General features: G+C 37.9%; 1 protein-coding gene across 1 annotated transcript; it reads left to right on the forward strand.

Annotated features, from left to right (window-relative positions):
• Positions 1-7,889: 7,889 nt before the first annotated feature.
• Positions 7,890-14,109, forward strand: abhd11 (abhydrolase domain containing 11). The gene is made up of 6 exons (XM_067608328.1): positions 7,890-8,179; positions 10,125-10,260; positions 10,672-10,845; positions 11,030-11,200; positions 11,476-11,657; positions 11,943-14,109. Exons 1-6 carry the CDS (start codon positions 8,052-8,054, stop codon positions 12,076-12,078), a joined length of 927 nt encoding a protein of 308 aa, XP_067464429.1. The 5' UTR covers positions 7,890-8,051; the 3' UTR covers positions 12,079-14,109.
• Positions 14,110-14,186: the final 77 nt, after the last annotated feature.

Consider the following 14,186-nt stretch of genomic DNA (forward strand, 5'->3'; position numbering starts at 1 on the left):
GAGGAAGTAATAAGCAGTAGGTGGAAATATGATGAGAATTACAACGAAAAATGCAGAACAGAGTGTCTTGTTGCAATACTAATGTACCTGTAACGTACTTGTAACGTACATGTAACTATGTTTTTTCATGTAGCAGAAGAAAAGAAGTTCTAAATGAAAATATTAAACTATACATAAACTAATATTGTAAATGCTCAGAACTAAAGTATCATAATGTGTTTCTTTTGGGTACATGAAAACAGACGAGGTTTAGATGACTAATCAATATGATCTTTGTTAATGCAGAGTCAGTGAATGTCGGAGGGTCACGTGAGGCTTTTGAACCACTAAGTCACAACATTTTTCAGTCTTATCTGTGGAAAATAGAACCAAAGGTACTTTATCAGCCTTGAACTGAACAGTCCTCTGAGTCCTCTGTCACCAGGTTTCACCAACCAGCCACACACACACGTTCACACACACACACATGTTCACACACACACACGCACGCACGCATACACACACACACCTTGTCATTCCCCTGTAATCTCAGAGGACCATGATCGAGGTGGGTCAGTGACTGGAATTTGGACAAGTCAGCAGAAAAATGGCTGCAGATAATGAACTAAAGTGTGACACTTGTTTGTTTTTAAGGACACAACACACTAATTGTGAATAAATCACCCAATTACAGTTCAATTATGGAATTTATTATTTTATCAGAGCATGTTGGCAGTGTGTTTCCTTACCTGTGTGAAAGAGAAATGTTACAAGGAAACCACCTTAAAACTTAAAAGATATAAAAGGTTAACTGTTGAACATCAGGTTTTGGTGTGATTTCCTCATAAACACAGAGAAGAGCTTCTTTATTGGCTCACAGTCATACGGCAGAAATACATTATAGAGGAGATGAAGATACACATTTCTCCATCCATAGACTAGACTTAATCACAGCAAAGCCAGAGATTACATTATGCATTATTTGCAATTAATTATGTAATTTTAGGAAGTAATTGCAAAACTTTCACTGGCTCCAGCTTTGTAGCTTGTAGTTTTATATAATTGTGAGTGGAATACCCTTTTTTGTTTTTCGGTTGTACAAAACAAATCATTTGAAGCTGTTAATTTGCACTCTGGGAAACTTCGATGGGAACCCAGAGGAACATTTTGCTGCTCACAATAGTCTTTTCTTTGTCTCATTAGAAATAAGTCATCTTCTTATTTGGAGATTACAGAATGCTGGCCTGTTTCTCCTTTAGGAGAAATAAGGAGCAAAAGAATAAAATCAATCTAAGACAAATTATTCTGTCCAGTTTGAGAATAAGAATAGAAACACAAGAAAAGCAGGAGTTCTTTTGCTGTGCTCATACTGTTCAAACTCTCAGAGTTTTCTCCTTAACAACTTTATGGATCAATAAATAGACAAATAAGAGAAAAAGACATGACTCAGATCTCAATATTGTCTAACTTTGGTATTAAATGCTTATGTATTTCTGATAAATGGTTTGAGGAAAATAATAAATACATGAGAAAATGTGTGGAGATATAAATGAAATGTGGAGGAGAGGCTATCATAATGCTCCAAATCTTTTTTAGAAATTTTAAAGAAATGCGAATAAAACATGTAAACAATCCATCCAAACCAGATGTGCACTGAAAAGGAAAATAAAAAGTATGTGCTGAACACACCAGCAGTGTTTCCTTTACATTCAAGAACATCACATTAAGAACATCACCACCACAGCTACGTACAAACAACCAAGGTTTATTTTATCCTTTATTTATTCAGGGAAGTTTCACTGAGAGGAAGCCTCTCTTTTGCAGGAACGTCCAGTACAACCATAGTCTGATCTGCTGGCCACTGAGCAGCTCCACTGGAGCAGTCAGGGGTTAAGGGCACCTCAGTGGTGGTAATGAGGGAGGGGCAAGTGCTGCTTTTTCACTTTTCCCCACCCAGATTTATCCTGCCGATCCGAGGGTGGAACTGACAACCTTCCGGTCACAAGCTCGCTTCTCTAATCACAAGTTACATAGAAATTTAACAAAATGTATCTCAACTTTCATCAAGCTGCACAAACATGCAGAGGCCCAGTTCTTAGATCTTTAAACAGAATCAAATGTTGACATAGACAAAGTTTTAGTGCCACAACCTGCACTAAAACAAAAGACGTTTTAGACCCCATGACCCTCCCTCTAGTGCCACCAGCAGGCCCAGCAGGGCCTCTGCTCTACAAATAATGCTCTTGTTTAGAAGGCATTTAAAATGTATTTGTGACAAATCAATGAGAAACTGAAGTTCATATGTAGATCTTGTTTTGACTCTTTTTTTGATAGAAGTGAGACAACTCTGAGAACAGATTTAATACGCAGAGTTGAGACTTGAATTTGATCACTGAGACAAATTTGTGATATTGTGCAGGCTCATTTATAAACCAATCAAGTTTTCTTTGGGATCTTACTGTTACCTCAAGAGCTGATTATTTCAGACAAATAAAGATTAGTGAGAGAAAAAAAGAGGATTTTAAGATTTTAAAATAGACTAAAGCTATTTCTCAGGAGCTAAATTTAAGAAGTATGAGAAAATGGTCAAAATCTCATATTGATGTTAAATTGAGCTCAGCTATGTTTAGGAGAAATAGGCTGAACAAAGGAAAGATCTTATTTAGAATTGTTCTTTCCTCCTCTGGAAAGAAAAAATATCAAATCAATAATGAAAATAATCAAGAAAGGGGAACTGGGGGATGAGTGTGCATGCCCTGCTTGCATAACATGGTTAGAACTAGCATGACAGGGCTAAAGTCAAACCAGCATTATGACAAGGCAGTACAGAGAATAAGGGCCTTTGTTCTGCCAGGTCCACAAATGTCACTTATAGCACATTATTTGAATGTCAACTTCTCTTTCCAGCAAGTGACACGTGAAGTTGACAGGTAGCAGATTTCTAACAAACAAGATGATGACCGGACAGCAAAGTCCAACAGGTACTAGGAAGTGTAATCGCAGGTTATCACTGATTTTTTTAACCTCATATATTGATGGACCATAAAGTTGTGTAAAGCCGATAAACTATCTGTTGCAAACACTTCAGCAGACATGTGTCAATAAATATGTTGTGTTATAGATTTATTATTATTCATTACAAAGCTTAAAGCTCATGATTAGGCAGCAGTGCCACCACACAAGATGAAATGATCGAGATGGGTGAAATTGATCTGAATGCACACGACCCAAACACAAAAATACACCTTTTTCATACTCAATCAGTCCAAAAGACAAAAGCAGAGATTTGTTCCATACATTTTTGTGTGAGATTTAAATCATATTTCCTGCCACTGGTCGCTGTTCAGACTGAAATCCAAAAAATCTACAAACAACATGTGTATTTGTAGATGTATTATGTTGTTCTCAGGCTAGAAAATACTTAAACTCTCTGTTTTGCGTATGTGTTTTTGTTCTAAACAAACTCTGCTATCTTAACATGCAGATACAGGTCCAGCAAAACAGCATGAGTGTCAGATATATCCCAGCAGCAGAACATGAACATAAACATGACTTAAACACTAGCAGATAACAAACATTCTAGACAAAAAAAACACCAACATGATCAGTATTTTGTCTGTTTCTTCAGCAGTTGTCTATGGATGGTTTGCTGCTGGTACAGAAAAAAACATAACGGATCATAAAGACTGTGTGCATTGAGATGTTGCAGTATATGAAAGGACGAATCTCAGGATGTCAGGATGTGGCTGTTGTGCACTGGGAACATTCCTTTCCTCTCTAAGAGGATCCTGATAACTCTGCAGCTCTTATCAGGGAGCTTTGAGCCATGTATTATGACTTAATGAGTCCTTAAACAACTTATATCTGTAAATACTGATAAATTGGGGGTGAAAGACTAAAATAGTGACTAATTGGATGGAAATATTTTGATATCACTATGTATGTCATAAGACGGATAAACACGTCTGACTCTTTTATTATCAGGAAACTGGCAACAAACCCTGTCTGATGAAAGTGTCTGACTTTTCTTTACATATATATATAAATATACTGTATATATTATATGTATTTTTACATTATAAAGACAAATACAACAACTACTACAGAAAAAGGCACAATATAGGAGAAGAGAAGAAGTGCCTTTGATTTATAAATGTGGAAAAGTTTGCAATTTGTTGGAACACTAATGACAAAACTAATGCTGTGAGCTGCAATATATGCAAACAGTTAGATATCAATATTTTGTGCATTGAAAACATTGGTGGAGTCGAGCTTTTATTAAAATGAATATCTAAACATCTCTTTCCATAAATTACTATTGATAACTTTTTTGAAACTTTCTGAGTGTTTCCAAAATCCCTCTAAATAAATACATATGAGGAGGCAAAAGGTTTGTAACAGTGACACAGACACTGAAACTGTCGGTGTCGGAGCACCAGTCAAAGCAGAAGTATCAGTGAAGCAGAAGTTAAGGTCTATTTTATTGTATTTTGATTAATGTGGCCGAAACTATGACATGACATTCATGACATCTGAAAGACAGTTGTTGTTAAGCACAGTTCAATACAGCTGTTGATGCACATTCATTTCAACTTTTCCACTTTCTGTGGTCGTGACGTAGGTCTAAAAGGTTCTGATTTTGGTGGGACAACAGTCTGCACGCAAGGCCTCTCAGTGGAGGCTACATATCATGACTTAACTGACCATTTGTGTGAGCTAATTAGACATTTAAAAACTTTTAAAAATCAGTGAAGGACAATATATGAAACTGTGATGAGCGTTAATAGTACGTCATAGACTGAAAACCCTGACGTGACACCAGCCAAAGCAATAATAATGCAGCAATAAGCTCATTTTCATGTGTGACAGAAGAACATCTTTAACTGCAGGCAAACAACATTTTGGTTTATGTGGCAGAAAGTTTAGTGACCTTGTATCTCAATGATGATTTTATGTTGTAGCTCAGTGGTTTATAAAGTACTTGTCACTGAATATTTTAAAGGTTGTGTGACAGCTGCAATGTTATTACTAAATACTGATGCACTGGGAAATTTTCATATTTTGATCATTCTGAATTGTTAATAATCCTACAAATGATCCCTCTTTGATTGCTTTCTTTGCACATTAATCTTATAATTGTACATATATAATGATTCTGTTCTGAAAATGTCTTTTTAACATCTTGCCAGGGACAACAGATGAAAAGTAGCCTAACTCAGGCTCATTGACACTTAACCTTTTTTTGTTTATCTGTGAACATTGTCCTTTTAAATATAATAATACAAATACATACTGCATAAACCATGTGGAACAATTTAAGCGCGTAAATGGAAGAGTATCATTGCTTTAATTAATTACTCTTTATATGAATATTGCTGAAAGTTTTCAAAATATACCATACAGGAAGAGTAACAAGATTGTCAAATACTTTCTATTTGCTTCTTGTTTCACCTTTACGGAGTCTCTCTTATAGTTAAATAATGTAGCAAATATATGTGTATGTGTGTGTCAGGAAGCAAAATTAACTTTTTTGTCTACTGGCCAAATGTTCATATTTTACCAGCCACTCAGTAGATTACCATTGTCTTTTTCGCTGGTGAGTGAAGCAAATCTACCAGCCACTTGCTTATTCTACCAGCATTTGGCTGGTGGCTGGTGCTAATTTTGTGCCCTGGTGTGTGTTACTGTGCAGGCACTTTGAAAAGAGCAAGTTGAAAGCAAAGACTTTATTTGCTGTCCTCTGTGTAGCATGAGGAAGAGCTGGGTGGGTATTAACTGTCTGGACGCACAGCGGCATTACTCAGTGAAAGAGTAAAACCACAGTCAGCAAAAATCTGTCCATTTTCAAGTCTAATGGAAGAACAACCTTAAACTTTAAAACTTTTGCTGCTCTGCAATCTATGTCCATCTTGATATTGATTTAGTTTTAGTCTCTAAATAGCCTTATCCTTATTTGTTTTGTCTTGTTTGTATGATATTTATGTCTACATTTGATTGGATCTTTGTATAAACCTTTAACATACCCATTTAGTTGAATTATTGTATGTCTGTTATGATATTTTAATTGTGCTAATAAATAAACTCAAAATCTGTCATTATGAAGAAATTACCAAACTTGCTACCAATTTAATCATCACTTGAATTAACTCAAATTGTTTGAAATAAAAGCAGCATAGATTGAAGAAGATCTAGATTGAAGAATACTGTTGAATCAGGTCAATTAACATCAGAAACATCATGTGATTTTCTTAAAAAACTTGGTTTAAGGAAATAGTGAGTTTTGACACAATGTTCAATAGATTCACTTGTTGGCATGTAAAAGATAAGGATGTAAAAATGCACACTCATCCCCCAGTTCCCTTTTCTTCTCTCAGTGTAGTCTGTACCATGTGCTCTCCCCGGGCCTCTGTCTCATGCCATCACTATGGAGACAGTCCACAGCGTGCTTTATCCCAGCAGACACGTCTCCCATAACAATGACTGTTTGGAGACATAACGAGGGAGGCCGCAGGTTCTCCAAGCCTATAGACTAATTGTTTGTTTTTATGTTTCTGTATAGGACAAGAGCCAGCTGCACTGATCACAAAGCAGTGATGAGATAAAGCAGACAAGAACAAAGCAAGTGTGAAACAGGACAACAAACAGACTCATTGTTTTACAGGACTAATAAGTAACACATAAGATGAACATCACCTGTAAATACATTTCCTTGTAGCCAAAAATAACTTGCTGAGCTCCATTGAGATTATTGTGCTTGACTCATGATTGAGTGCCTCAAATTCATTAAGATGTTATAAATATGGAGTGTATCTACAGGCAAGTAGAATGCTATAAGTTTCAGTACATATAACTTATAAATAATCAATTCATACAGGTGAATTTGCAAATTATAATAATGAAAAAACATAAAATACAATACACATAAGTAAACTGTACTGTTGTAAAATTCAGTGTGGAAAACAATCTAAAATGGTCTTGCCTTCTCCAACATAACATGGTGTTGAAACTCTCTCACAGTAAGAAAGTCATTTTCTTGGTAGTGAGAAAGTTTATCACACATTATGACACTGTGACGCCACCTAGTGGTTCAACAAAGCAACGTGTATATTATCTCTGGTTTCTACAGGGTTTTTTTATTATCCAAAATTCAAGTGCAAACAGCCATCAAGAAAGGAAAAAAAAAAATCTAGGGTCTATTCGGTTCAATATAAACTGAAAGATTTTACTCTTTTACACACAAATTCAGCCCGTTGTTCCTTTTGTTAATTGTGGGCTTAATCTTAATATACACACGCACCAAATAAAATTTATCTGTTACCATAAATCTAGTTATTTCTTCTGCTTTACCAGCTTTGATAGACATTTCATTGAGTGGGTACAAAATTATACGTTTAGTATGTAGAGTATGTAGCCAGCTCTGGAAGACCAAACAAAACATTCTTACTAAATACATGAAAAAAATATATTTTCTTTTTGGTGTCAATGTGGATATTTACTTACAGACAGCTGCTCCATAGAGCGGGGGTTCCCAACCTGGGAATCCAGGTGACAAAGGGTCACTGGATTAATCTAAGGGGTTAAATTATAGGACGCGATAGAACAACAGAAAAAAAACATATTTCTGACCCTTTTTTTAAACTCTCCTCAAATTTTTACTTTATTTATTACGAGTTACTGTGTTTTATCTCCTCAAGCCGCTAAAAGTTATTGAAATAAAAAAAAGTCCTCTTTCATTTAGCTGGTAGACAGTGCAAAGTCTAACAAGGAGTCCCAGGAAAAACTTGCTTTATTTTAAGGGGTCACAGGCCAAAAATGTTGGGAATAACTGCCATAGACGGTAATCTATAAGGAACCTGAGAGACAAAACTCAGGGGAAAAAATACACGCAAATTTGTGCGTCCTACGTCATTACGCACAATCAGCTGTTGACAGACACTGAAGCTTCCATCATTCTCGACCTCCGGCTCCTCGCATGCACCGCACTCTCACTAACTGAACCTCCCCTGTCATTGTAGCAATTTGTAGACGCACATGCTGTTTTTCGACCGCCCGGTAACGGAGCATATGCTGCCATGAGCGCTTTGTGTCGCCTGATCCAGAGAGGGCTGCTGCTGAGCGGCCGGCCGTCGTGTCGTTTATTCCCAGGACAGCAGGATGTGTGCGGGTTGGCTGCTGTGGTCCGGACCGCCAGCTCATCCAGGTATCCCTGCTAGCTCCCCGGCTAACTGATGCCCTCAGTCTGCCAGAAGCGGTCGCACGGTGCGGTGTCGCTGCGTGGTCACGACACCTCCGCGGTTCTGTCGTTAAACAGACAGTAACCGTTGGAATTTGTCATCGTGACTTGTATTTGCGTCTTAAATAACCGTTAACTTCACGCAGTTTGAATGACATTCAAACGTCTGTTAGGTTAGCAAGACGGTTAACTGCTGCTGAGCTTTAACACTCACGCAGTTACACAGATAATTTGAGCAAATATATTTAGATATGTGCTCTTTCTGTTTTCCTGTATTTTATTTAATGATGTAAATAAAATTATAATTGCTATCAGTGTATATTTTATATGTGGTAAGCTCATTATGTACGCTCAGATGCCAGTATGTTGGGTAGCCTAGCTAAAACTAGTGTGGCGTTATATTAAAAAGGTTTTCTTATATTTTGTCTACACCATTTTCATCAAAGATAGACATAATATTAGAAACATCTCTCAGTATGATTGTACTATTTATTGGCAGAGCATTAGTTTTAGCTGGGTTTACCTAATAAACGGATAGTTGTATGTGCAAATGCAATCCAATCTGCATTTTTTTTAGCAGATAATGAAATAAATGTTAGATACATCTGTATTCAGTAAAAAAAAAAACAAAACAGCACATCACAGACTGCAGGGCCCTTAAATATCATCACAGAGGTCGGTGCTGAAAGGATTAATCAGTTAATGGGCTGATAAAGTAACATTTTTGGCAGAGGATGAATTGTTTCAGTCACTTATGAAGCCAAATGTCAAACATTCACTGGTTCCAGCTTCTTCGATGTGAAGATCTGCTGTCTTTGTAAATTGAATTTGTTTGGGTTTTGCAGTGTTGGTTGAATAAAACAAGTCATTTGAACACTTGAAGACATTGTGACAGGAATTTTTCACAAGTTTTCACATTTTATAAGGTAAATGTAATCAATTAATCAAAAATAATCAAATTAAATATCAGCTAACACCTTCCTGACATTGTCTCAACAAAACTTGAATGTGAAAGATTCAGAAAGGCAGTTTTTAATCAGGGCTAGTGTATTGATATAGATGTTCATATTAATGTAACCTCTAGGGCTGCAACTGACAATTATTTTCATTATTGATTAATCTGTCTATTACTTTTTCGATTAATCGTTCAGTCATTCAAGCTTTTAAATGTCAGAAAATGGTTTAAAATGTCGATCACTGTTTCCAAAAGCCCAAAGCGCCACCTAAAATGTCTCGTTTTGTTCCAACCAACAGTCCTCAACCCAAAGATATAATAATAATATAATAGAAAAGAGTTGAAAAGCTGGAACCAGAAAATTTTAGAATTATTCCTTGAAAGAATCAAAAGGATTATCAAAAGTCGGCAATAAACTTTCTGTCAATCAACTAATCGATTACCTAACTAATTGTTGCAGCCCCATTGTCCTCCTGCTTTATGTTGTTACAACATCTACAGAGGTAGAGAGCTCCAATATTTAAAATCTCACTGAAACAAAAATGACTTGTCTAAATTCCACATCCATTTAAAAATAAATCATAAGAATAATAAATAAAATCTACTTGTGGGAAAAGAATGTATCTGTACATGCATTGTTAACTGGTATTGCGCCAGTAGGTGGAAGCAAAACAGTTTCAACCAATTCAGTCAACAAATCTTTTAACAATGCTGCCGCTTCCCTCATCTCTTTGAATCATATATCCCCTGATATCCTGTTCGGGTTGAAGATATTTCAAGTTAAGACAGCAAGATGCTCTGCAAATTACTTCTAACTTTGACTTAAAGCCATTCCATCATCACCTCCACACTCTGAAGGTTTCTAGAGTTTGATTACTCAGATGTATCACTGTTTCTACAGACACAGTGAGGTAACTCACAGGAGAGTCTAACTAATCAACATTTCTTTTTTTGCAGCTCTGTCAACTTGACCTATGATGTGTTCGATGGGAAGGGAGAAAGTACACCTCTGGTGTTTCTCCACGGCCTTTTTGGCAGCAAATCTAACTTCCACTCAATAGCGAAGTCTTTGGTGCAGCGCACAGGCCGAAAGGTAATGCAGTGATGAAGACACCACACCTGTCTGTTGCTACAACAACATTCGTCTTTGTGTGTTTGGGTTTTTCCCAGCAGCTTGACACTAGCCGTTGTACAAAAGTAGGCGTGGGAACGTACAATCAGCCAGTGTGTGGCCAGTTATTTGATACAGCTCCCCAGCAATCTCTACTGTCTTAATAAATACTGACAGATAATCTGGCTTTTAGCTTGCTTGAAGAGCGTCATCGCCTCATGTGCACAATACTGTGTTTGTTCTGCCACTCACCTGGTTCGGGCTGTGGGCCAAAAACAACAACAACTAAAAAAGAAATATGTTGGATGTAGCTGACATAAAGTTTTTGTGTTCCCCCCTCTGTTCCCTCTTTCCCCCCATTCCAAGTGTCCTAACTGTCCTTTGTCCAGTTAGGTGCTGACTGTAGATGCCCGTAACCATGGCAACAGCCCCCATAGCTCAGTGCTGACCTACGAAGCGATGAGCGGTGATTTGAAACACCTCCTCGCCCAGCTGCGCATCGAGAAGTGCATCCTCATCGGCCACAGCATGGGAGGGAAGACGGCCATGACGACCGCCCTGACGCAGGTTAGCAGTCGCAAAATGTCACCATGAATTAATCATGAAGCTACAGTTCCCTCGCTGGAAGTCACCTGACCTTTCTCACTGAATAATCCTCCTCAGGTCCTCGTCCCACACCTTTTCGTGCTCTTTTCTCTTTGTAACTGTTTCCCCCCCAATGATCAATATCTTCATCTGTCTCTGTTTGTAGCCTGGTTTAGTGGAGAGGTTGGTGGTCGTGGACATCAGTCCAGCTCAGACCACCACACGAACAAACTTCCGTTATTACATCCGGGCCATGCAGGAGGTGAAGATCTCCAGTGACCTCCCACGCTCCACTGCTAGACGGATGGCTGAGGACCAGCTGCGCAGTTTGGTCAAGGTCAGCAGTCCTTTTTGATGTCATACCTGTCTGCGTTTATCTGAAATAGGTGTGTGTAGGATGTTCTTCAGTAAAGGAAACCCTGGATGTAAGCTGCTTTCTGTGCAATGTTAATGGAGTCTGCTGTATTTTCCAAGTGGTTTATAAGCGACACTTCATCTTTCTTGACAAGTAGTTTCCAACGTCTGATATGTAAAACTGATATCACAAACTCTGAATGTAAAAATGCGTTTTGTTTTTAAACTAGTCTGGTGATTTACTGTCCGTTCTCTCAGGAACACTCTGTGCGTCAGTTCTTGCTGACTAACCTGGTGGAGCAGAACGGCCACTACGCCTGGAGAGTCAACTTGGAGGCCATCTCGGCGCACCTTGATGACATCATGAGTTTCCCCAGCTTTGACACAGTCTACAACGGACCCACACTGTTTTTGGGTGGAGCCAGTTCGGCTTATATCAGGTATGAAATAGTATTTTTTTTTAATTTGATACCTGTTAATTAGTAAAAAACTGAACTGAGTGAAGCATCCTTCCTCACACAACCACGATTCGCTTGATATTTTCATCCCTCCTTCTCCACATCCTCAGAATAACCTCTTTTAAATATTTAATTTTACATTTCTTCATTTGTATTCATTTACATTGCTTCTTATTCCCTTATTCAGTTTGCCTGCATGTGGTCAGCTTTTGCTTTTTTCACCTTGTAAAGCACTTTGTAACCTCTTATTATTCACTCCTGACCCAGCTCCGATGACTACCCAGAAATCCAGAGGCTATTCCCGAATGCTGACATCCAGTACATCCCAGACGCGAGCCACTGGATCCATGCGGATAAACCCTTAGATTTCATCAGCTCCATCAGCTCCTTCCTTCAGTCGTAGCCGCATCCTGCTTTTAACGCCTCAGAACTCTTGTGCTCAGCACGTCTTAGTGTCCCCTCACTGAAACCGAAGGTGAGAATTCAACAGCTTCAGCGAGAGCAAGCGGAGTCATTAACGATGCTAATATTTGCCAACACTGGACCAAACTCGCCCCTTTTACAGCAGTCAGTTCTTACCTTTTAACAATATCAAACTTACTGTAGTGTAGTGTAGTGTAGCGTAGCGTAGGTGAATTTTTTTGTTTTGTTTTGTTTAGTCTGCCAGACAGGTAGTGTTGCTAGTTGGCTGGTCTATAGATGTGTTTTTTGATTTATAGATTAGTGGATAGACGATAGCAATGCAAATATTTCCGGTTTAACATAAGGAAGATGTTTTGGAGATGATGTACTAATCCAAAGAAATTCTCATTTGCACAGCGCTTTCTTTCTGTCGACACATTTATACCAGTATAATACAAACGTGGCTTTAGGCCGAGTACAATCTGGCACTGCTGAAGTGGACCAGCGGTAAGATAGTTTGATATGAAGGTTTTGACAGCACTGCAATGCAACAAGTACTGTATATCTGAGAGGTGAGGAAGGTGCAAAGCAAAAATAGTTCCTGTGCACGAGGGTGTTCGGTGTCATTTGTAAGGAGGTTAGAGGTCTGCAAATAGGCTATAATAGAGATTTTATGTGTACAGATGGTTTGTTTTAGAAACAAATTTTAATGTTGATAATAGAGCTATATTCAATACGCTGGTCTGGGACTTTATTTCTCACTTCTTGTCTTTATTTCTCTGTGTATCTTCTGTACATCAGAGATGAGGATTTACAGGTCAGTTACCGTGTCGCTACTTGAGAACGCTGGTTATATTTCTATGCTGACATAATCATCTATGGAAACCAAGTAAAAATGTTGTGGTGTCACAATCTGTTTCCTGAATATCTCAGGTTACAACTGGATATGCTAGTTATTATACACTCTTCTACTATTCTTCTGTCTGTCCGGCAATAAGCCATCGTAATGTTGTTGTGTCTTTGTATTTGGTCGGTCCAATCAAGTGTTTTGATGAAAAAATGGTTTACTGATTTATTTATCTGCATCTCACTTATCTTTACAACTACAGCGCAAGGCTATATGGGTATATATGGGTCACAAAATATATGCTGCAACTATGTAACTTATCTAATCGTAACAGTGTCACTATCATTTCTGTTTTCATGGGGTTGAACAGTACGGTCCAGTAGTGAAAACTGCCATCTGTTTGAAAAAGCAGGGTGTTGTAAATTTGTATGTGCCTCTTTTGTCGAGAGCTCCTTTTTCCATTTCTGTAAAACTTGATAAAAAAAGAAACCTTCTTCTTCTACAACAATAACTAGCAGATTTAAGATTGGCAGCTGGGTTGCCAGTTCTGTGTGGATTTTCTGACATGGAAGATTGACAGATGAGGATCTATTCCTTCGTGGCGCTTGATGTTTACTACAATCAGTGTTTCGTGTTTTGTCTAAATATCAAGTCTTAAAAGGCTCTAAATAACCAGAATGAGTGAAACTCTCCGTAAAGTTTCAGTTCGAGGAGAAGCACCCTAATCCTCCTCAACCGCGGGACAGATTTGTCTGGTTGCACACTATGAATAGATTGTTTTGGGAGGGTGGGGGTCGGGTAGCGCTGACATTTGAATGCAGGTCCTGCTTCAGCTTCTCTCGTGTTGCAGTAGGATAAGAATATATGTCAAAGAGGAACTTTGTGTCATCGATATAGAAAAGTGAATTTATTCAATCAAACTGAAAATCTGTTTAAAGACTGTAATCATCGTTCTGGATTGTATATTGTTTCATTATGAGCATGCCTTTTCACTTGTCATCAGGTGTGAGTTTGCTGTGCTATATACGTCTTGAGTTTGTTCAACATGTCACACTGGTGGCACTCATTGTAGATAATGGCATATATATAAATTTTAAATGTGTGCAAGATGCATATAAGAGTGGATTATGCAGTATTGGAAATGTACAAACTGATATTATACAATAAAGACAAAGTGTCTCCTTTTTTTTTTTTCTCTTTTGAATCATGAAAATGCAACAAGCAAAAGCAAACAGAAGGATTAACAGTGATTCTCAAAGCTC

Source organism: Thunnus thynnus, chromosome 13, assembly GCF_963924715.1.
Source record: "Thunnus thynnus chromosome 13, fThuThy2.1, whole genome shotgun sequence".
In the NCBI taxonomy this organism is placed as follows: Eukaryota; Metazoa; Chordata; class Actinopteri; order Scombriformes; family Scombridae; genus Thunnus; species Thunnus thynnus.

Bases quoted from the DNA above. Each gene is read 5' to 3' on its own strand.
- abhd11 (XM_067608328.1), top strand. From the start codon at position 8,052: ATGAGCGCTTTGTGTCGCCTGATCCAGAGAGGGCTGCTGCTGAGCGGC. The intron at 10,261-10,671 runs GTAATGCAGTGA...TTGTCCAGTTAG, and splicing joins TGCAGCGCACAGGCCGAAAG to GTGCTGACTGTAGATGCCCG. The intron at 10,846-11,029 runs GTTAGCAGTCGC...CTCTGTTTGTAG, and splicing joins TGACGACCGCCCTGACGCAG to CCTGGTTTAGTGGAGAGGTT.